At 39.4% G+C, this 24,869-nt stretch overlaps 1 protein-coding gene and 1 long non-coding RNA gene across 4 annotated transcripts in view; one reads left to right on the forward strand and one right to left on the reverse strand.

Moving 5' to 3' along the window:
- The first annotated feature begins 21 nt into the window (after positions 1 to 21).
- Positions 22 to 23,979, forward strand: LOC102570877 (uncharacterized). Of its 2 annotated transcripts, XM_019479207.2 has the most exons (6): positions 22 to 124; positions 3,498 to 5,372; positions 8,758 to 8,863; positions 14,265 to 14,391; positions 17,487 to 17,520; positions 23,256 to 23,979. In XM_019479207.2, the coding sequence occupies exons 1-6, from the start codon at positions 22 to 24 to the stop codon at positions 23,609 to 23,611; spliced, it is 2,601 nt and encodes an 866-aa protein (XP_019334752.1). In that variant the 3' UTR covers positions 23,612 to 23,979. The 2 variants fall into 2 exon arrangements, with proteins under 2 accessions (XP_019334752.1, XP_059583806.1); XM_059727823.1 differs by lacking the exon at positions 17,487 to 17,520 and having other exon boundaries at positions 23,256 to 23,441.
- LOC132250724 (uncharacterized) overlaps positions 10,491 to 24,869 on the reverse strand; it is a 32,495-nt gene continuing 18,116 nt past the window's right edge. Inside the window, exons 2-3 of one of the 2 annotated variants that reach the window (XR_009462310.1) lie at positions 21,670 to 21,797; positions 10,491 to 10,882 (exon numbers count right to left, since the gene is read on the reverse strand). This is a non-coding gene — a long non-coding RNA (uncharacterized LOC132250724). Of the gene's footprint in view, positions 10,883 to 18,677; positions 19,002 to 21,669; positions 21,798 to 24,869 lie in introns of those variants that run through there. The other variant, XR_009462311.1, reaches the window with a different exon arrangement.

Consider the following 24,869-nt stretch of genomic DNA (forward strand, 5'->3'; position numbering starts at 1 on the left):
GAGCCGGGCCGGCGCGGGGCCATGGCGAGGGCCGGGGAGATGCTGCCCGCCCTCCTGAGCCTGCTGCTGCTGGCAAGGCCGCCCGCGCTGGGCCGCCCGCCCCGCCTCAGGGAGCCGCGGGCGGGTGAGGCCCGGGACGGGGCCGGGGATCCGGGGCGCGCTTCTCGGGTCCCTGCTCCAGCCTCGTGCTGCAGCTCAAGGCAGGGTGGAGAGTTCAGCTGGCAGCAGCAACCCCCGGATAGGACAGAAAAAATGGGGAAGAATCTGTAGAGAATATATCTGTATTATAGATTCATGGATATGGGAGATGTCTATATGTATGCATAGGTGCACAGATAATGTATGATGTATTATTATAGACGTGGGAGATGTCTACATGTATTCATGGGTGCACAGATAATATATTAAGTATTATAGACGTGGGAGATGTCTACATGTATTCATGGGTGCATAGATAATATATTAAGTATTATAGATATGGGAGATCTCTACATGTATTCATGGGTGCACAGATAATGTATGATGTATTATTATAGATGTGGGAGATGTCTACATGTATTCATGGGTGCATAGATAATATATTAAGTATTATTATAGATGTGGGAGATGTCTACATGTATTCATGGGTGCACAGATAATATATTAAGTATTATAGACGTGGGAGATGTCTACATGTATTCATGGGTGCATAGATAATATATTAAGTATTATAGACGTGGGAGATGTCTACATGTATTCATGGGTGCACAGATAATGTATGATGTATTATAGACGTGGGAGATGTCTACATGTATTCATGGGTGCACAGATAATGTATGATGTATTATTATAGATGTAGGAGATGTCTATATGTGTTCATAGGTGCACAGATGTATTATAGATATGGGAGATCTCTACATGTATTCATGGGTGCACAGATAATATATGATGTATTATTATAGATATGGGCGATGTCTATATGTGGTCATAGATGTATAGGTAATACATTATGTATTGTTGTATCGTGTACAGGGTCTTCCTAAAGTCCTCGTGCGTTTTTAAACTTTAACAATGTAGGTTGTAGGTATGATAGAAACAATCTGTCAACGGCATTTAAAAGCAAATTTATTAAAGCTTTAGGACAGCTAGACTTCAACATAACTGCCATCCATCGTGATACAATGCTCAATGTGATCTTCCAGCTCCTTGAAAACATTTCCCAGTTGCTTTTGAGTTACTGCACTAACTGCAGTGGTGATCCCGGCCCTAAGCTCCACCAAAGAACATGGTTGTAACAAGTAAACTAAATTTTTAACATGTCCCCATAAAAAGAAGTCCAACAGCAACAGGTCAAGCAACTGGTCCACCTCCGCCTACCCACTTCTCTGGGAAAACGTCATTTAGGAACCTGTACATTCAGAGCGTAGTGGCACGGAGCTCCATCTTATTTAAGAATAAATTCTTTATTACTTATAAAGTCTAGCATTGTGTACGCTAGTGGTCCTAAAACTTTAATAAATTTGCTTTTAAATGCTGTTTACTGATTGTTTCTATCATACCTACAACCTAAGTTATTAAAGTTTAAAAGTGCACAAGGATTTTATGAAGACCCTGTATAATATCTTATATAAGATTGCTGATAATATCACACGTCGAGTTCACACAGCGTTGCCCACCCTCCAGGAGTCTCCAGGAATTGGAGATGAATTCCCAGGAGGCTGCTTAAGATAAATGAGATTCAAATAAACTTAGTCTGAGCCTTCAAGAGGCCAGGAAGTAATGGATCGTTGAATCCGATTTATACAATACTCCCGTGGGTGTTTTTTTTTAATGTAATAGTCACGTACATTTGCCTTCTGGAGATAAAGCCTGCGCACCATCATGAATGTTGTTGCGTCGTGTGATGAAACCTCTCACAACAGAGTTGGCAACCCCAAGTCCACAGCCTTGGATAAGGAGCTAAGTGAGAGGCAGGATCATGTGCATTTGCTTTCTGGATACAAAGCCTGCACACTGTCATGTGATGAATAGAGTTGGCAACCCAAAGTCCGTAGCCGTGGATAAGGAGCTAAATGAGGTGGGACTGACAGAGCAGGACCCTGGAAATGGAGAGAAGCTGGAATCAGACCATGTGCTGGGCCACTGAGTCACACAGTGGTCACTGGGACTTCTGTGTACGTGGCAGACATGTAGGATGGCCATTCGTCTGGTTTTATAGAGGACAGTCCAGTTTCTGCTAGTCTGTCCTCTATTGATACGAAACCAAACGCCTTTATGTCCTCTGTTTTTCTCTTGAGACACCCAACCTTCCAACCCACAACTGAACTTCAGATTGTTTGTCTTCATTGGTTAATATATTTGTCATTTAATTAATCCCGTGTTTGTACTGGTCCTGTGAATGCCAACAAAGGTCCTATTTGTCATGCTTCCTAATTACATCCTTACATTATAGCTGTTGCTTGCCGCCCTTAAACATTTGTCTTCAGAATCAGTTTGACATCACCCTTAATTCAAAATGCCCAAACGAAAGACGTCCTTCAACTCAGAATGGTCAAAAGAACATGATCACTATACACTAAATGCAGCTGTCCTCTATTAAGGTACCTCGATGGCCACCCTACAGACATGCAAGGAGGAGAAGTTTGCTATTGCAGGGTGTATTTTGGAAAGATACCTGGATGTTAAAAGCAAATTAAACATATGGCCTGAAACAAAAGCTACAGGAGTCCCTACATCAACTGGAGAATCTTATACATACTCTTAATCAGCGGTTCTCAACCTTTTGCACCTTACATCCCACCAACAATTTTGTCAAAAAACCCTGGTCCCACCATGATAAAAACAAAAACCCACAAAATTGCACTGTTTGAGATACCTGTTGATTCATTTATTTGAAGTGCAAACAACCAATTTTTTCAATTGGGCAGCGAGTTGAAGTCCCACCTACATGACCTTTGAGTCCCACCAGTGGGACACATGCCACTGGTTGAGAAACACTGCACTAAATTACCTGGCAAAGGAAAATCCTGACATAGTATATGTTTTTAAGTATGAAATGGCAAAAACTAGTGGGATTCTGCAGTATTTTTCAGCTTACTGGGATCCTTCACTCTTTTTCTGCTTGCTGGGATTCTGGGATCCTGCAGTATTTCTTTGCTTGCTGGGATTCAGGGATACTGTTGTATTGGGATCAATGGGATCCTGCAGTATTTCTACACTTACTGGGATTTGGGGATCCTGCAATATTGTGATCAGTAGGACCCTATAGTGCTTCTTTGTTTGCTGGGATTTGGGGATACTGCAGTATTTCTCTGCTTACTGGGATTCAGGGATCCTGCAGCACTGGGGTCAGTGGGATCCTACAGTATTTCTCCGCTTCCTGAGATTTGGGAATCCTGCAGTATTTCTCCACCTATTTACTCAAGTCAAAGCCAATGTTCAATGGAAGTAAAAGTTCTGTTTTTCACAAGTATATTTTAGGAGCCATTTAAAAAAATATTTTATTGTTTGTTTTGCAGATCATGTAAAAGAACATCAACTAGGAACATTAGTAACAGCAAACAATTCTTCAAATAAGACGTCACTACTTGTGAACTCAGCACAGTCAGCATGGAAAAAAACTTGTCAAAATCTTCATGGTGGTAAGCAGAACAATTCTACAATTGGTAGAAATTACAAAAATTTTAAAACTAAATCAAAAGCACCTAGACAAAAAGTTGGCAGGTACAAGCACCAACAAAAGCTGCTCAGTGATATTTTAAATGTTTTGATGAATCAACATAAACCGCGTCTGATTGGCAATGAAAGCATGAAAGCACAGGTTTCCAGAAAATGGACAGGAAATGGAAAACTAACTGAAACAAACATGAAGCTAACAAAAAACCCAAGAAAAATCTTCAAACTTGGGAAATTTGAAGACACTAAGACACTGAGTCAACATAAAATGGATTCAGATCTACTGAATGAATTCCAAATTATTGAAAAAAAGCCCACAAATAAAACAAGAATGAAATTTCAAAGAGAACTGTTTGACAGTCTTGATACATGTATTAAATACTTAGGGACTAAACCATCATTAGTTATTGCAGCATTATCAAAGACAGATTTATTGCCAACAGTTGAAAGAGCACTTTCCAGAAAAAATATGAACAACTTAGAAAGTATTTTGGCATTAACCATAATAAAAAATCAGATGGTTCTTGAAAGAAAACACTATCATATTAAAACTCTGAAAAAGGAAAAAAATAAGCACACTAATGACAGATTTTTAACATCTGCCAAACAAAAGGAATTAGCTGAAATGAGGTCTGAAACTTGGGCCCAGCAAAAAACAAATGCAATTAGAAGAAATCAGCCTAAAAGACTAACAGATGCAAGAAAAGTTTTAATAAGTACAGATAAGAAAAGTCAGCATACTGAACTTCAGAAATATGGACACTTCCTTAAAGGGTTTCAGGAAAGCTCAAGCTCTCTAAAGAGTAAACCAAGTGGAATAAGCACTTGGGAAAGAAAATCAGGAAAAACATCCGTGAGGCCTAATACTAAATTTCTGAACTTTTTAAACCTAGTGAAACAGAGAGCCATAGTATTACAAAAAGGTCAACCAACTAACAAAGAGGTGGAAGATGCATACATAACAGGGAGTGCACAACACAGACCTAATGATAGCAAATATATATGGTGTAAAAGCTTCCATGAAGTGAGGACCAAAGTAATGGCTCAGGTTAAAGAGAAAAAAGCTAAAGCAATAGCTGCAATATCTGTTGAAGCAAATCAGAAATCTTTTACACAAGTGATGATCCCTCACAAAAGAAAAGACACTGTGCAGAAAATGTGGCTAGTATATAAAACCAAATCTACCATTCATGAAAGAAAACAAAATGAGCCTTTTAAAATTAAAGCTTCCCTAAAACAGAAATGGAAAGGAAATGCAGATGATGGGCATATACCTGAAAAAGAAAGAACAGCATTTGGAGTAGAAAGAATGGCATACTCCTCCAGAAATGACTGTACAGAGTTTGCAAAGTTAAATTTTGTCCTTCCAACTACAGACTTTGTTGAAAATGTTAAACATACATTATTCACACCATTGATGGCACAAACAATGTTTCCAAATCAAGTGGAAAAAATTAAGAAGCATAGCATACTACCTTTATGGAACATAAAACAGAAAAAAATCAGTTATGCTCAAGAGGATTTAAAAGTTAGAGACAAAAAAGCAGCTGTATCTCACAGGCAAGTTGAGAACACTGGTAGTAAGCATAAAAACCTTAAGAGAGGAGAGAATTCATCAACATCTTTGATACATCCTCCAAAACCCTCTTCTCCAAGTGCATTAAACAAAGGAAGAAGGAAGCGATCAGCAAATGGTGAAAGTGTAAAGGTACCTGTAGGTAAGCTGATTGATCTATATTTCATTTTATGATTATAAATTGTAAATTAAGCCAGTTAACTTTGTTAGGCAGACTTTCAAAGAAGATCTACTTTACATTTTAGAAGACATTTTCTCAGCCCTCTCAATATGATATATAATACAAACAAAATGATGAATGACTCTTCTGCAGCTAAGAAAGGATATTCAGTGTGACAGTATTTGGGCCTCCCATAATAGCACTGTCTGGGGTGCATAGGGAATGCTTAATCCTTCTTTTCCCTCGGTGGGAATGATACATTTTCCATGTGTTCACAGAAGTCTAGAAGGGATTGTGCCTTAGTCAGAATATCCATAATCTTCTTGTAAGAGATTTGGGGCTGCACACCACCTTTTGCTTCTGTATACTTGTAATTATGACAGCTACATAAATAGCTATGTAATTAATTATATAGATAATTCTAAGCATGGTAAATTATGCACATGCAAAGCTTGTGATGCATGACAAACACTCATATATAAAATATACTTATTATATTTATTATTTTATTAGTTGAAAATAAACTCCTTTCATAGTATGAAAACCACCTCAGTGGAAAAGCCTATTTAAGAACCAGTATGCCTTAACAGATTCATAGTCATTAGACCATTCTATGGGACCTGTTGCTGGCATGAAATTTCACCTGTGTGTATAAAATACAAAATGTACTTCTAAAATAAAGTTTGAAAATTAAAGTTTTAAATTCAGCATTTGCCTGCTGGAACAGGACCACCAATCTTCATTATACATTTTGTTCACACTTTTTTGTTTGTAAGCTGTTTTATAAATCACCTAATAGGTATCTAAAAGCAAATATACATTTAAAAATCAGTATCAGTGGTAGAACTTATAGCCACACAAAAAACCATTATTTCCCCACATCCCATCAATCTTTAGCTATCTATTCTAAGTTATTTTCAGTGAAAAACCCAGCTTGAACACAGGAACCAAATTTCAGTTTTAATTGTAAAGGCTGTTTAACTCAAGCTTTGGTAGGCTGAGTGGAAGGTTCCCTCAGACAAAAATCATTACTGTGTCTCTTGCCATCTGGAGTGCAACCCTAAGATCAGGTCATAGGAGGATTTGAGCTGTAAGGAGAGGAAGCAATCTCAGGGAGAGCTGGGTTCAGTGCCCTTTTGTTCTTTACATTAATTATCGACACGAATTGCACGCAGAAGCTAACAGGAAACCAGTGAGAAATGTGGAGAACTGCTTTTATGTATTTATAGTGCCCTGTGCCATTTAAGCAGTAAGTGTATTGCATTCATATTTGGAAACAAGGAATATAGGAATTTCCTGCCTGAACTATCTAGTCCATGTCATCAAATCACAGAAAAGTAAAGCTGGAAGGGACCTCAGGATGTAATCTAGTCAACTCCCTGGTCAAGGCAGGATCATCCCTGGCTAAATCATCCAGTTCAAGTGTCTGTCTGGCCTTCTCTTATCCACCCTCAGTGCCCCATGTGCTAGGATTGGGCCCTGGGGGCCTGGCACTGCCCCTTTCTGCCCCTGTACACCAGGATTTGGCCCTGCTGGCCTGGCACCACTCCTTCCAGCCCTCCATGCTCTAGGATTGGGTCCCAGAGATCCAACAAAGCTGCCTCTTGCCCCTGCACCCTGGGCTTGGGTTCTGGGGGGCCAGGCTCCACATCCTCCTGCCACCTGTGCAACAGGATTGGGTCCCAGTGGTCTGGCACTACTCCCTCCAACCACCTGCATGCTGTGATTGGGTCTTGAGGGCCCAGCACTGACTCTTCCAGGTCCCCCACACCTGGATTGGGCCCTGGGGCCAGCACTGTCTCCACCCAGCCCTATGTGCTTGGATTGGGCAATGAATTCAGTGCACAGGGCCTGGGGCTTCCCATGGGTCCAGAGATTTAGCAGTGGGGGAAGTGGTGGCACCACTCCACTGCCACCAAAGTTTTGGACTTGTACGGAGCTCCAGGAGCTGGATGACACAGTGCTGTAGGACAGATCTGGCCCGTGGGTCAGAGTTTGACACCCTGCCCCCGCCAGGCCAGAGGAGAGATTTCAACTTTTTACCAGAGTATGAGCAAGGCTTTGTCCTCCTACAGCTGAGCCATTCAGTTCAGCAGCGTCTGTTTTTACCCTTAATGCAGTGATGCCACACAATATACTTTAGATTGCATGCTCAACGTCATGCCAAGGTGGCTACCCTACTTTCAGTTTGGAGTTTGGATGATTGAGTGCATTAAGCAGTGGCATTGGTAACTTCGTAAAAAAACCGATATCAGATTAGTTTGACAGGATCTAATTTCCGTAAGTGCCTGTTAATTGGCATTTTATTTCTGTCATTTAATTGTGCTTTAATCAAGTCCTAGGAACATTATTTTTGCCCAGGATCAATGTCAAGCTGACAGATCTGGGTTTCCCACCTACCTTTTATAAGTAGTGGCTCAGCATCAGTTTTATTTTAATCTTCTGAAACTTATGAAGTGTTCCAAGAGTTATTTAAAATCATCATTAAAGAGAGCTCCTAGGCTAGTGGTTTTAAAACTCTTGCATACAAGTTATCTATCTGTGTCCAACAGCGCTCAAAGAACCACGGTTTCTCTAAGGCAGGGTCAGCAACCTGTGGCCCATGAGCCAGATCCAACCCACCACAGCTCAGGAAATCAACAGTATGTTGCAGCTGGAGCAGCAAAGGAGGCATCGCTAAGGTCCTACATCTGCTGATTGCCAGGGGATGCAGAGATTTGCAGCCCACAGTGCAGGCTGAGTTGCAAGAAGTTGCCCGCAGCAGCCAAAGGTTGCCAACACGTGCTCTAAGATAAAATATGCATTCTTTTTATATAAGTATTATATTATTAGGAAGTAATCAACTGAAGAGTTGAAGTGCGTGAGCAGAGGTAGAGGCAAAATATTACAGGGATGAAACTACTATTGCTACAGTTGTAATTAGGAGTAAGGGGCAGTTTCCAGAACACAATGATTGGTACTCAAGCTGTATGTGAGATGAGACCAAAATATTCTTTGGCGTATTTTAGAATATTTGCTTATAAAATCCTTGAGTGTTGTTATAGATAGCATGTTATAGTGTTAACAATAGAAAAAGCTGTTTTAATTAAAATAAGGCATTACTGAGAATTGTGTGCCATGCAGGTGATGATAATTAACCAGGGAAAATTAGAGCAGAAAAAACCAACACAGGCATTTTAAGATAACTACTTATGATGTGATATGATATCACAGTTTGAAAACGCTAACTTATTATTCCCATCTGAAATTTTAGATAAAAATTCCTTTGTGGTAAATCAATACAACAAAGCTTAATGTGAAACATACAAGTTACTTTGTTACATAAAATAATGCTATTTTGACATTAAATTTGTTTTTGTTTATATAGAGTTTTTGAGCCATTTATCTTCCGTTTTAGTAGCAGGTGCTACTATTGTTGGAATTGTCATCTTTGCTCTGGGATTAGCAGTGTTTTGCCTGTTTTACAAAAGGAGGTAGGGCATTAATCTTTCACTTTAAGTAATCAGCAAAATAAATGTAAGTGTCTTTTTAAGCATGACTGGGTTATAAAATAGCATAACACACAGTAAAAATTAGATCTAAAGATCAATAATGCAATAAATGCTAAATAATACTACCAAAACATCTGTCTGTATACCTTATTGAAGATTTTCTTCTTTCTTTTTTAAGTATCAAAACAGACTCTTTGTTATTCCCTCTGTTCTTTACCTAAACAAATAGTTTTTAAAGCTCAAATACAATTAAACAACTTGTGATGGATGAAACTTGTTCTTTAGTACCCTCTGATAGTCAATATATTTACACTGCTGTTTTAACGATCAACAGTTTCTTAGTATAAGTTTATTATTTATAAAGTGATTCTTCTTAAATTAGTAAACTTGTGTTATGCTGAAAATCTATTTTAGAGAAAGAGTAAGGGGCAGGTTGCTATGCCTTATTCTTAAAAGGTGCAGTGTACTCCTATTTTGAGATCATAAAGGGAAGTGTAGTATCCAGCCATCTGCTTTCATTGAGCGCTTGTACACGTGACGAAAATTGGCCTTATTGCAATTTAACTGCGTTACAGTTTTCACATACGTTTTTTTTTTTTGGCGATTTAAATGTCTTCTTTGCAATTAAGTAAAACACATCCCAATGTATTTTAGTTTGCATCGCCACAAACTAAGTGGACACAGCCATGGATCCGCCACATGAAAACAGAAATTCACACAATGACGTATAATGAGCCCCTTTGTCCACCAGATGGCACTGCAACTTTTGTGTAGCCAGCCCCTTTGTCCACCAGCTATCTCTTTGAATTGCAGATAGGAGAGGAAGAGGATACCTGCAATTTTTAGGTACTTGGGTGTAATGTATTTTTTCAGACGCCAGGTGTTACGTGCCAGGTGTTGCGGTTCGCCAAGGCTGACATGAATCAATCTTCTGTTCACCTGCATGGACACCTGCAGCCCTCCCCCCCAGCCGTGTCCTGGCCAGGGTGACAATGGCACCATCACCCCTTAATCTTCCCCTGGTTCCATCCAGGAATGAAGAATTGCTTGGCTATCTAAAGGGGGGAGCGCTTTCATTTGCTTTCAAATATTCTTAGAGATGCATATCAATATAATATATTCAATTTCAACAGTTTAATTAAAAACTTTTATATACCTTCTCCTAAAATCATGATACAAAATTGTGCTGATTTAATAATTTTCCTATTCTTTTAAATGTTATTTCTTTTTCCTTTACACTTTATGACTAATCCCCCCAAACAGGACTCTGTAGCAGATAAAATGCTTAGGAAACAGTGAAACTAACTGCACAAACAGCTATCAATTTTTTTTCTCCAGCTTTCACATATCATTAGTAATAAATATTTTGCAGCCGGAACTTAAATAGTGATTCCGTTTAGTCTGTGAGCTTTTCAGAATGGGAATAATTTCTTATACATGTTTGCACAGTGTCCAGCACTATTGGGTCCCACTCTAGTTCTGACCTCTAGGTAGTACCATAATTAAATAATTATATTGATGCATCATGGAAAAAATTGTGCTTATTCCTCTATAACTATATTGGGAAAAGTATAGGTTTCTTTGAATTAGCAAAATAAATAGATATGAATCTGAATAAACAATAAGTTTATCTGTTGAGTAAGAAAATGCAGTTTTTAAATAAACATATAGCTAGACTTTATTTTTGTGTGAATCTGAGCCATAAAAGTTAACTTTTTAAGTTAAAGACGAGTTTTATCAAATGCTGGGCCTCATTAGCTGAGTGAAGCAAGTCTGACACCAAACTTCACAGGATTTCCGTTTATCTGAAACATGATAGGTAACTTGTGATATCACCTCTTCTGATCAGTTCCAATTTTCTGAGAGTGTTTCAGGCACATATAGCCAGATCTCTTCTGATTTGGGTAAAAATAGAAAATGTGAACAGAGGGTATAAGAGTCATACAGAACATCCCATGTCTCTTCAGAAGCAACAGTTTGCTTGTCCACCTCTGTAGATATCTATAAATCAAGGAACAAATTGATGACAACCAATGAAACATTCCATCATAACATAATTTCCACCCCCCACCCCAATCTTACTTCTGCCCATATTCCCTAATACAGTTAACAATGTTGAAATCATGGTAGAAAGGCAAGAAATGAGATTAGCAGATGAGAATGGAAAATCACACAGAGTGTGTGATATACACAGAAGAGGAGATGAGGGACAGAGGGGATACACAGACTTCTGGGAAAGAGAGACTGAGGAACAGTGGTATGAGCATCAGGGATATACACAGCCCTTGTTAAGCAGCAGAAGGCAAAATGGTGGAGGGAGGAGATAGAGAGAACACCTGCCATGATGAAGGAGCAGGAGGCACACAGAACTGACAGAAGGGAGACTGCGGGGCACACAAGTTCCTTGGAGGTGGAGAAAATTGAATGCAGAGGTACATGGGATAGGAGACATGGGATTTGGGGGATATAATGGAGAAGTGAATGGCAGGACATACAGTTGCTGGTAGGGTGAAGGAAATAATAAAGGGTTGGTGATTCAGAGCACCTGAGATGCTAGCAAAATGGGGGACACCAAGAACCCCTGACATCTATTGGTAGAATTGCAAGGGATCCCTAGGAGCCCTGAGAGGGTGGAACTATAGAAAGTGATGGAGGAGCCCCTTCTATATGCAAAACCCTTGGGCTGCAGAAGTAGCAAAATACACAGCTCCTTAGTTATTAAAAGACAAAGTATATTATGAAATTATTCAATGTTTTGCAGCAAGTCATAAGATTCCTTGGGCTCTTAGGGTAATTAGGAACTCTAATTTTATTTCTCTCTCTACTTAAGAAGAACTGGGTGAAGGACAGCCAAATTTAGACAGGTACAAGGTAAACTGTGATAGATGCTGGTAAATGACAGCTGTCAGAGGAGCTAATTTAATGGAAAGAAAAGAAAGGCATAACCATTGGGAAGGTTATGATCAAAGTACATACACTGCAGGAGAAATATGGCAGAAGAAATTGTGAGGTTGAGATAGGCACTTAAGATAAAAAGGAAACAGAAGTTTTGGTGTCCTTGAGTTCACACAGTGAGAATCCAGAAAGAAGGCAGCAAGGGGATGGGCAGAGCTAGAAAAAGAAGTGTAGAGGAAGCACAAGCAGAGTATCCATAACTGTTGTTTTAAAGAAGAGAGCAAGAGAGAGGTCAGCAAGGATACACAGTGTTTATCCTGGTTTTCTCTGATTTAAAAAAATCCCCAATTTTTGGTTAAAAAAAGTAAATCTAAATCCACATTTTTCCATTATTAAAATGAAACACAACTATATATGTATCTATATATTAGTAGTGTTTAATTTAAGTCATGGAAAAATGTGGATTTGGCGTTACTTTTTATAATCTGAAAATTGGGGATTTTTTTTAAATCAGAGAAAACCAGGATCCCTGATAATCAGGAATACAAGTAAAGGAGGAAATTCCTTTATTGAAAAAGTTATATAAATGGTTATTCCCAGATAATTCAAATAGTCATGCAGAAGTTTCAGAATGTGTATCTGAGTTTCTACATAATTTAAGTTTGAGGACTTCATTTTTCAAACTCCGGTATCACTGGTTTTTAGTAGGTTTCTTAACAGTGATGGTATGCGATAAAATTCTATGTGATAGAAAATGATCTTTATTGATACAAATGGGGTTATTTAGATGACTCAAAATATGTATATTTGAGTTCCTATATATATAGTTCTAGCTTGAAACATACTTTACTGTTTGTGAGTGGGTTCCTTATTAGAAATTAAATTCAGAATATCCCAACTGTTGGCAGGGACCTCTGATTAAAGTGTTAATTGTGTTAATCAGAGTACTGGAAAAGTGGTGGGGGAAATAGATTATTGGTTAGCCAAGATAAAACTAGTGTCTGGCTTGTTTCAGTCAGTTTATTGAATAACTAGTATGACAGGAATGGCAAGGACAAAATGGAACCAGGACAACAATAATAACAAACAAGCAAAATAGGGAATCCGGATACAAAACGTACAACGCAGGGCGATACTTCACATCAGGGTCTGAAATCACTAACGGAATGATCCAACTGGCTCTGGGAAGGCATACAACTAGCCAATCACAGGTCAACAGTGCCTGCCAATCACTCGGTTTGCAGCAGCCTTTCCCTCATCTCTCACTTTGACCTCAGGCATGTCACCCCCTCACCTGTCAGCCACTCTTGTTTTTCCCACCACAGCTCAAGTATCAAACATGCATGCTTGCTGACAAATAGGTCAGGAGGTTAACAATTTACTCCTTCCAGGCTTTTCCAAGCCTTGCTTTGACTGTGCATGCTTAACAGACCATCAAAACAGAACAGAAACCTGGGGTTTATACAGACAAGCATTACAGATCTCAATCTTGCTTGTTGTTCATGTCTGGTTTCTAAATGACTGTGCACCTTTCTATGTTAAAATGGCAATAATATGAAAACAAACTTTTATATTAGATATCATTTCTTCTTTGAGTAATTATCCACCTAAATATGTTCACTTGTGGGTGAATTTCTTGCCCTAAGCTTCAACTGGAGGATTTATTGTTTTATCAGTATCCATAAAGTGAGCTCTGGTGAGGCCTAAAGAAACCTCTACCTCTCTTTGTGGTTCCACGTGAAAGGGTAAAAGGCAGTGCGCTGTTCCTGTCCTTAGTTCCTCTCAGCTGCCTGACTAGAAACAGAGCACTGGTGGATTTCCTGACAACCTTTAAGCTCCAGAGACAATCCCAAACTTTTCCATTTTGACAGCTTCCTCCCAGAAAACACCTTAGGAAGAGTGCTAAGAGTTATTTTCTCTACTTTTTTTTTTTGTTTAAGGTAAGCCTACAACCCTTAAAAGTTTGATTCTGTGCCAGCCAGCACCTGCCTGTCTCTCCCTACACCCTTCAAATATGCAGCTTCATAAGGCAGAAGTGCTCAACCTCTGGCCTGCGAGCCAGATGTGACCAGTGAAGCCATAGCATTCAGCCCAAGGACTGCTCATGGGTCAAGAAATTTCGTGGTGGCAGTTAATATCACTACCCTCACTGGCTGCCAAATTCCCAAGCCCCACACAGTGGGTTGTCACTGGGCAAATGAGCTGCAATGTATATCTTTCATGGAGTACCATGAACCACTGAGGATTAACACATACTCTGCTGATATTGCTAAGAAAGAAGAGTCTCCAATCAAAACACAGGGTAAGAAACACCCACAAGTGAACCTTGGAAACCCACAAGTGTATATGGGAACAATACGTCTTGAAGAACTTCAGTTACTGATAAGTAACTTTGTTATTTATTAGTTTACTGTGAATTCAGAAATGTCCATAAATCTGCATACTATATAATGTCATATGTAATCTAACTCTGTCATGTATCTTTCAGAAAAATTTGTCAGTTTCTAGGAAGCATTGCAGAAGATGAGGAGCTCCCAAACGGATTTGTATCAACAGATGCTCAATATTATAAACCTGTTTCTCTTTCTCAGTATTTTCATGCTGGAAAATTACAGGTAAAACCTAACACATCTATTCTAAAAGTAAAATGTAACCCTAACATGCTTTGAATTCTTTTCTTGTTTTCATATAGGTGGTATTGTGAGAGTAATTAAAAGTTAAATGTTACCTCTTGTATGCAATAAAGTGTTTAGACTTTATCCTTCCCAAACTGTGAGTAAAGCATCTTCCAGTTCTTTGGATGCAGTATGCCTATAATGGAGCATTATGGCAAATAATTCTGTAGCTAGTTATTAGGGATACTGCTCAGAAATTAGACATATGTAACAAACCAACAAATTAATTCAGTAACGTGAGATATTTAACTCAAAAGGAAAGTATTTTGTAAGATATCTTAAAATAAGATTATGCCCAGTGCCTAGTTAGAAGATATGAGCAAAAAAGGGAGAGTGCCAGGTTGAATGCAAGTAGTGTCCCAGTTGAAGTCAATGGGAGTGGTGGGTAGGCAGTGTCTCTAAAGATTAGACCCCAAGTTACTTGCATCTTTATTTGCTAGATCAAAGTTATATTTCTGATGATGAAAAGTGAGGCAGCCAGAATATTTAAAGTAGTCCTTATGGGGCCTCAACCACTTGGCCTTATTTCTAGTTAGAGCTCTAGCTTTGTTTAGGGCCCCCACAAAGTCAAACTCCGTTTAACATGCTGCTGAGATCCTTCCTGTGTACCAGCAAGCTGTTTCCAATATTCCAGTATAAATATTTCCAGGCGTATTAGTGCTATGAGGCAGACAAGGTTCCTTGGGTGAATTTGATATCTTTCATTAGACCAACCCAAATGGTTGGAGAATAGTTATTAAGCAAGCTTTCGGGTTCAAAAACCCTTTGTCAGGCTAAGAAAGCTTCAGTAGTTGGTGTGTGCTCTTCCTGGATGGAATGAAGTGCTATGAGAGAACTTTTCAGTGTTATATTTAATAGGCATATCACGTATCAGGAAGTACAGACTGCACTGAATTAATATCTTCTTTAAGTTAATAGCAAGAAGTGCTTTGATGGTCTTGAGTAGATATATCTCCCAAACAAATATTCCAGTAATAATAGTAATCTGAATCTAATATATAGTGTCCTGTAAATCCATCTCTACAAGTTATGGTTCTGAAGATAACACTGAAAACATGAATAAAGTATAAATCTGTATATTGTTATCTTCACAAGAACGCATACCTCTTGGAAACACCTGGAAAGATGAACAACCCTAATTCATTTTAAGGTATTGTATGAAACCTAAAAACGACAGTTTAAATGCCAGCATGCTTAACTATTTCATAAGTGGCTACTTTAGCAGTAATTTGCATCTCGTATGTTTTTCCACAATTTAATAAAAAAGCCCTCCTTACTGCCTCAGGGGCCAAAAGCCCAAATATCTCTTTACCTGGGAGGGCAGGGCACTGGGAGGGGTGGCTACAAGGAATTTAGGGGTGGCTATAGCCCACCCTATAGCCACCCTTCCCAGTGGTGCCGCCACTCACCCTGCCCCCACCCACCCTGAACGCAGCCCTGGCCCCGCCCCCCCACCAAGAAGAGGCTGGCATAGTCCCTGGCCCCGAGCCTGCAGCAGGCAGCCTGCCCTCACCCCGCACAAAAGTCTGGGGGGGCACATGCCCCCCATGACTCCCCTGGAGGTGCATGCAGCAGCAGGGAGTCACCCCACCCTCCCACACCTCTTGGACAAGCTACCTGTGGCTCCGTCCCACTTCCAGGGTCACATTCACTACCCTGGCTTGGCAGTGCCTGCCCCTACCCCTACCCCTACCCCTGCCCCACTCCCTCCCTCACCTTGGGGGGCCTCAGTCTGCTCCCCCACCATATCCCTTCCCCCCCATAGACTTACCAGCTGGACACTTAAGTGCCATGGGCAGCTGCTGTGCAGAGCACATAAACCCTGGGTATTCAGTAAAGGTGGGCACTGGAATAGAGGCAGTGGGGAGGAAAGGAGAAGGGGCTTGAATCCCTGGCTGTGTTGAGTGGAGCAGGGGCAGGATGCTGCTGCAAGAGGTGGTGTCAGGTCATCACCAAGAGCTAGGTTAACTCTTCCCTGGTCCTGCAGCCACCAACACGTTAAGTGGTTTAGAACTTTCCTCACCGTGTAAAACTGCAGCAGTTGTGGCTCCAGGGAAGACAGAACCTGGCTCTTGGCAGTGACATCTTGTCTCGCAGCAGCATGCTGTACCCAGCTCTGCTCTGGACAGGTGAGGACTCAAGTTCCACCTGCCTCTATACTGGAACCTATGGGCACAAACTCTTGTCAGGTATGCCTCTAGACCAGAGGACAGGAAGCAGAGGGGCACTCAAGTAGAGGCCAGGGTTTAATTTGTGGCATGCCTGCCAGAAAGGTTGGCCACCACTGACATAAATGGAAATCCTGTCTGAAATGGCACATTATGCGCCTGGTTCTCTTTGAAGGAAATTTAAACTTTCTCTGCCTAACAGTGGGCTAGGTATGCTATATCGCAACCCCATTAACCAAGCTAATTTAATTAAAAGAGATGTCACCTAAAATTAACTTCAAGTCTTCTGTGTAACATATTGTGAGTATCCCTTCTTGCATCTCTGAGATAGTAGTGCAGAGAACTGTAGGCTTGGGCTTGACTGTATGTTGTACAATACTGAACACTGGTCTATCAACTGTAACAAAATTAAGCATAAACTGGAATTAATTATTTTAATTTCAGCACTTAATAATTTCATTGGTTCACTTTTTTTGTTAATTACTATGACATTTTATCCTGTCAATCTGGAGACCTGTTAAGTGAAAATCTATCCTGTGTAGTCTTGTATACAAACCAGAACTTTGAAGAAGCAAATTCAGCCTACCCAAACTACTATTCCTGCTTTTCAAGAATGGTTTGTGCCTTGTTCAAAAATGTTTAAATCCAAATATTCCAGTTGAATTCATGTAACTAAAAGTCTGTTTGCAAGTAGTGACTGAGTCCTGGAATGCATCTAAAAAGAAATCACTTTTAGGAAACCATTAAAGGTGGCTTTGTTAATCATATTTTTCTATATGGTAATTTTACACAATTAGCAAATCAAATCAAATAAAACTTACTTTAACATGCTAATGATTTGGTAACATTCTGTTTTATGTATGACAGGAAGCAAGCAAAAATCAAGCAGCAGCAGCAACAGGTACTATAACTTCTAAAGAGTCCAGCCTGCAATAGTCTATGCTGTTGAAAGCTAAAATAAAATAAAGAAAAATAAAATCTCCAAAGTAAATACCAAACCTGATTAGAAAACACCATTGCAAAGTCATCGAAAATGAAATTGTAACAGAAGGCCTTCAAATGTTACTACTAAACAATTTAAAAATCCAAGGAAAATATATTTTCAGCCATGTAGTAACTTTATACATCAAGCTTTCTCCTCAGCTAGCATACTTTTCCATAAATTTATTACGGAACTGACCCTTTATATTTTTGTTGTCAAAATTCTTGATATAAAAAAACTTTTAAGTCTCATAAGATTGTAGTGGCAGTACAACTATTACATGAAAATTTGTGATTTTAAAAGAATAAAAAGTACAGAGGCTAGTAAAGAAAACTGCATTTTACTGAAATGTTTCCACCAAAGTAAAGAGATGAAGACAAAGATTTATTTTCTTTAACATGACCTTCTTGTTGATTCTCTACATTTTTCATTTTGGCCCATCCTTAAATACTAGTGGTTTGCCTATAAGCCTTATTCTTACCTTCCCCACAGTTACATAATTTACATATTACATAACTTTTTTTACCCATGTAATACTGTTTCTTCAATGGAGTTAGTTCATCTTTACGCAGCCGTTAGCTTTCTGGTTTTAAAAAATAAGGCTGGTGCAACTACACATTATTTTGCAGCATTAATAACTAAACACCTGTATACTTTATAGTTCAGCTTCGGAGATGATGTACTATTGCAGATTATTGAAGTATACATATTGACAAAAGAGCATACAATAAGTAAATTTAAAGTTAATTTAAAGCATTCCTTTAAGGGCAGTTTACACTCTGGTGTCCTGATGCAGCCACTTTCTCAGTTTCTTTCCTGGGTTTGGTGTAAGCGTGTACAAATAATTATAGTTTAAAACATAAAACTATATATTTTCTCTCTTCCTGGGTCTGGTATGGTGACATTAAAACGATGTCCTAACACCTGTACAAGAAACCGCTGACACAGCATGCATTCCTTTCCAGAGCACTCTTTCTAGATCAATAAACAGTCCTATTCCTCAACCTGAGGTTCACAAATCTTAACCCTAGTAGGCTACTGTGGATTCACCCGTTACGTTAGAGTTCCAGACAATCATTAACTCTTCCCCCTTCCCCAACCAGTGCCTTCCCTGATTTTAGAGCCCTCTGATTAGAAGCTTAACATAATAATTCACAGCTTCCTTTCTAGGTCCCACAGCTTTCTTACTAGCATTTATATCAACTCTTCCCATGATATTAGGATTTGGAAATCTTACCTAAAGGTTACATGGCTTCATCTCCTGGCATACAGATTTCCAGGGAGTTTTTATCTCTTCCTGGGCTCTTCTCTTAAGAGACCAACCAGCCTGTGCTATTAAGAACATAAGAAGTGCCATACTGGGGTGAGCCCAATGATCCATCTAACCCAGTATCTTCCTCCTACAGTGGCAATAATACATGCTTTAGAGAGCATATGACCAGGACATATCAAAAGTGATCCATCCCATTATACCCTCCATGGCATCCACCATCATTGATTTAGGGACATCAGAGGAAAATCTCTGACTGTTCTGTTTAATAGCTATTAATGGACCTATCATCCATGAATTTGTCCTATCCCTTTTTAAAACTGGCTATAATATCTTCCTCTACATCATCCTGTGGCAACAAGTTCTGTAAGTTAACTATGTGCTGCCTGCAAAAATACCTTTTACTGTTTGTTTTAAACTTGTCTACTGCTAATTTTAGTGGGTGTCCCCTAGTTCTAGTATTCTGGGATGTAGTCAATAACTGTTCAATTTCTCCACAACCTTCATGATTTTATAGGTGTCTGTCATATCTCCCCTTTCCAAATGGCATAGTACTGGTCTCTCCTGGTCTGTCATCTGCTTCATAGCCCTGATCATCTTGACTGCCTTTCTCTGTACCCTTTCTAATTCTAATATATACTTCTTGAGATGCAAAGACCAGAACCATAGGCGATGTGTAGGAGGGCCATGGGGAGGCATGTGCCCCCCCATGAGATTGTCCGCCACGAGAGTCACAGCTGGCTTCTGTCGCTCGCCCCTCACCTTGTTGCCACTTACCCCCCCCCTCGTTGCCAATGTGGCTGCTGGCGTCTGTGGGCAGCCCCCACTCACCGCTGTGGTGCCCCCCCAGTCTCAGGAGGCACCAGTCATTCATGACCAGAACCGCTATTCTCTTTCACTCTTTTAATGATGAGGTAGCATGCATTCCATAGAGGTCTCTTCCTACATCAAGAAATACATATTTTAATTGCAAACTTTCCAGACTCAGGAGACCTTTCTCTCAGCCTACCATTCTTACCTTGGATGATCTACAACCTCAAAATCTCCTTCTTCTGGGCCTTAGTTGGAATTGTGAATTTGAACCCTTCTTAGAATTTCTGTTACTTTCTTTGACCCCTTGAAGACATTCCATCCCTTAAATCAAGGGTTGTCAACAGGAGGTACACGTACCCCTGGGGGTACTTTGAAAGGTCCCAGGGGTATGCGGGGATGGAGCGCTGTCACCCTGCACTGCTGCCTCACAGGAGCTGGGCTGGGGCAGGGTGAGAGCGCTCGCCTCCCCACCAGCCCTGCGTGCCATGTCTGGCCACTCACCACTCCTCCTCTTCCTCCGCTCCATGTCCAGCTGCTCACCACCCCCATGCCCCCCAGGGTACACTTATTAAAAAAAAGGTTGAAAACCCCTGCCTTAAATGATACAGGAGTCTAGTTGGGTGAGGCTTCTGCTTCAAGTAGGAAATAAAGGAGCGAGTTAAGTGGCACGTCAACAAATATGTTTAAGATTAAAATCAGATATCTCTAAATTTATCTCTTTATAATTTGTCTGTGTCATTAAAATAACTCTTAGTTTTAATCCAATGTTCTCATTAGCTTATTGAGAATGTTATCTGTGAGTGCGATGATTTTTGTCTATTTAAGTTATCAACTAGTGGTCTGGAGGAAAAACCTGAATGGAGTACTGAGGGATGAAAATCTTACTTTAGCCACGGTTAGAAAACAATCAAATATAACTTAAAAATTTATAAGAAACTGCCTCATCTTACATTAATTTCTAAAGTGACAGGAAGTAAAATTTATTTGTAAAATACAGTTTTGACCTATAATAGATATAGAATCTAACAAATATATCAAAGTCAAATTTTGCTTATAGCCCCCTCAGTTCGGACTACTGGGTTGCTCCTGTGGCTTGTGATAGCCGTCAAACAAATCCAGTCAAACTGTTGTAATATATAAAGCATCTTACTATATTCCTGTGAGCCTCTTTTACTTCTCAGACAGCTTAGTCGCACAGTCCCCTGCTAGCCTGGCAACATCTGTTCTCCTTTGCTGACTTAAGAGGATTTACTGGTACATGATGCCTAGCTCAAGCTTTTTTTTCCCCTCCTATGCTTGTCCCACCATTTCTAGGGATGCAAGCAACCTCCACTGGCAAACTTTCCCTTCTTAGGAAATAAGGAAGATCCTGGCTATATGCACGGAGGAGAAAGAGTAACGTATTTAAAAAAAAAATCTGGAGGTAAAAGTGGCCTTTCTGGAGCCTAGGATTGTATCCATAACTTCTGATGAAGCACAATGCTTCCTTGAAAAGTAAATTGTGCACTTACATTTGAGATAATTCAGACATTTTAATTTGGGGATCTCAAATGGTATTTCTGCTTTGGACCTCTGCAAGCAGATTTGGAAATAAAAAGGTTCAAGAAAAAGCTTTTTCAAATCCCAATAAAAGCCATAAATCTGCTCCCCTCTCAAAGGACATTCTGGAAATGAGCAAGAATTCTGTGATAATGTCCTGTCCTAAGGCAGTTGTCCACAAGGTGGGGCTTCTACAACAGAGAGCTTAGTATCCAAAACTGCAGTGGTCTGATTCAAGAACTAACTGATGATGCCACAAGTTCACAAGAACAATTTATTAGTCTGCATTTCTAAAATATAATTTGCAACACAAACTACAATTATATTTTTTATCAAGCAAAAGCCATATTTCTTCATTACATCACAGACCACAAAAATGATTTTACTGTGCTATTAACGCCTACATTGTACTGATGCACACTTTGTAATTTTGTTAGATCCCCTACCTTGGGAGTCTTCAAGAGGAGGTTGGGGGTCTTCAAGAGGAGGCTGGGGTATTATGATCCCAGCACTCATTCCTGCCCAGGGCAGGGGGTTGGACGTGATCTGTTCAGGTCTCTTCCAACCCTAGAAACTATGAAATACCAAGTATTATGTATAACATACAAATCTGGAAAGGTAAGCATATATCATAGTTTAAATGCTGTTTAAACTCACTTTCTTTTCAGTAGTAACTGATATATAACCATTCTGTCCAATTTAATTACTTTTGTGGGTTTGCCCCTTTATATCATTTCAAGGAAGAATTGTGGCCTTTAACTTCCTTTATTTTGGTGGAGGCATTTAACAGTACAATAGTAATTTTTACTGAATTTTCAGTAGTAACAGACTATATGTAAGTTTTGGAAATCCCATTGATAACATAATTCAATAACATAATGAATCACAAGTGTTAGGGGAAGCAAAAGTGCTTTTATTCTGCTAGTTTGAGAATTAAGTTGCTAGCAGATCCAAAATGATTCTGTGCTAATAATATGCACTGAGTTCTAAATTCCATTTTCAGAAGATTTGGTAAACCAATCTATGACTTAAGAAGGATTTCAAGAAAAGTATACTGCCCCAAGTCTGTAAAGCCGTATGTTTTTGTGTTGTGTCTTCTAAATCAATCAACCATCTTCTGTACGACTCTTTAAAACACTCTTCAGACCTGTCTTATTTCTGTGAAGGAGGCCACCATTGGCAAAGAGGCGAAACAAAATGGCTTTCAGAATTGGAGGATGGAAATTTTATCCATGTATAAGACTTTATGAAGCAACAAATCAAACTGGGTCATAGTTTATTGTACACTCAAAATCTGTTGCACAATGTATAAGTTTTAAGAAGAATTCTTAGGCTGCAAAGGTACTCAGGTAGTTTATTTTCAGTGGGAGTTGTGTAATATTTCTTCATCTTCTTCCTGACACCCAGTACTGCTTTGATTCTGTTATAATGTATTTATGCTGCTCCAAATACATGCTAACTCTCCAGATCCTTATTCTCAGTCCCCCAAAATTGTGCTTTTTTGAAGACATTACATTCTGTAGGTTGTTGTTAAACGCTTGAATGAAGAATCTGCTAATATACTAGACTTATATGTTCTAATACCAAAATATACCTTTGAAAAAATACACCAAAATTTATTTTGATATTTTTTTGGTCATATGCCACATTTCAGTAAAGCTTGGATATTAGACTTCATTCCACACCCACTTATAAAAAAATTGTAACAGAATGCAGCAAATTTTATAATCTTGTGAATTATGGGGGAAGTTCTCAAAAGCACCATTATCATTGAAAGTTCCTGGAAATTATGTTCTTAAAACCATGAGGTGCTTTTGAAACTTACCTCCTTAACAACTCCTTAATAAGTACAACTAGAACATAGAAAGAAGAAAAAGTGAACAGACAGATATGATAATTTTGGAATATTATTACTATACTTTAAAATCTTGCACTGAAAATAATCTCAGTAAATATAATTTAATTTGTTCTTGTTATATTTTAATTCACAAAAAATAATGAATGAACAATATAAAAAACAATTTTGTTACAGCTCCTGATGTTTGTACTACTGGTGAATTTAGTCCCGTTACAAAAACAGTCATGTGTGACAGCTCAGATTCAGAAAGCAGCCCGAATATGCCAAACAGCAGTTTGACTGCAAGTTCCAGGTCATCTTCATTTACATCGTGGCACAGCAGTACAGAAGCAACTTGTGACTGTTTATCGGATGGTTCCTCCTCCCATGTTTCTTTATCAAAAAAATGTTTAATGGAAAATCAGAATTTGCACTTACCAAACATTAACAAAACAGAAAAAAATACAGCTCCTGCTTTATTTGTCTCAAATGACTTATCCAGTGATGATCAAGATGATGAAAATACTACAAAAAAAAATTCTCAGAACTAGTAAAAGCAAGGATTCCTAAGTCAAGAATTGAAAACAATACTGCCATATTATTTCCCTTTAATGAAACATTGACTGTAGAGAACTCAAGTAAAGACATAATTCATTTACCCACTTCTAAGTCAGCACAAAGATCCATGAGTAATATTTGCATGTCTCATCCATTAGATTGCAGTAGTCTCACTAAATTTGATGACTGTAACTTCCCAGAACCCATTAATGATTTGAATAAGTTTATGTAAAATAAGAAGATTGACAAGCTGGCTAGAATAATAAAAGTCAATAATAGAAATGTATCTCAATAGGAAATTATTTTTAAAAATTTACTCTTAAATTCTGAAGTTTAAAAAAAATAAAGTTGACTAACAGTATCTTTTGCTGTCATGTTTTAATTCTGGGGGAGGGTAATTATTTCATGAATCTCTGACTGGTTCTGATCAAACAGGCTCCTTCCCTCTTCCTTTTACAGAAAAGCAAGATAAATGAACAATCAAGATTTTCATATCCTCTAATAATCTTCACTATGTGGTCTGCTTTCCACCTGAAAGAAGTTCAGAAGCAAGGTGACCTGTGACTGAGCAGCCAGCTTTTAATAGATTCTGAACCGGAAAAAACTTGGGTAAGGATTCCTCTATTTCTTGCAGCACCTGCAACTGCTCTTTATTGGCCTCTGAAGATAGCACAGCCATATTTACCCAAATCCAAAATGAGTGAATTTAAGACAACCCCCCAATAATTATATTCTACACATGGAAAATTTATAAATTTATTATAATTTTCCATGTCAAGAATCTCATTTTTGAAGAAACATTTTAAATTGGTTCCTCCCCCTACCACTGCAGTGGAGCAAGCAGTAGCAAGGAGGCAGGTGGTGGTAGGCCAGGTGTCAGGGGTGTCCCCGCCCCTTGCTGCCTGTCCCTGCCAGTTAACTCCCCCAGTTGCCTGCCCCACCACCAGTTCCTGCAAGCCCCGTGCCTGTCCCCATGGCACCTGTACTCCCTGCTGCCCCCTCCTGTATCCTTCCCACCTGCTTCCCCAGTGCCTGTGCCCCCTGCTAAGCCTCCCATAACTTGTCCCTCCCCTCCACTGTCATTTACCTTCTGATTGCAACTCTGGCTCCTGCTGGGGTGCCCCTCTAGCCTAAAAGTGGTGGCAGAAGAGTGGTGGGAGCATCTCTGGTCTCAGCTCTAGGGCCAGAGCTGAAGCTGCTGCCATTGTAAGAGTTGTTGCATCGCCAGTCTGCGGCTGGAGGCAGCACATG

The sequence above is a fragment of the Alligator mississippiensis genome, chromosome 5 (genome assembly GCF_030867095.1).
Source record: "Alligator mississippiensis isolate rAllMis1 chromosome 5, rAllMis1, whole genome shotgun sequence".
Taxonomy (NCBI): Eukaryota; Metazoa; Chordata; order Crocodylia; family Alligatoridae; genus Alligator; species Alligator mississippiensis.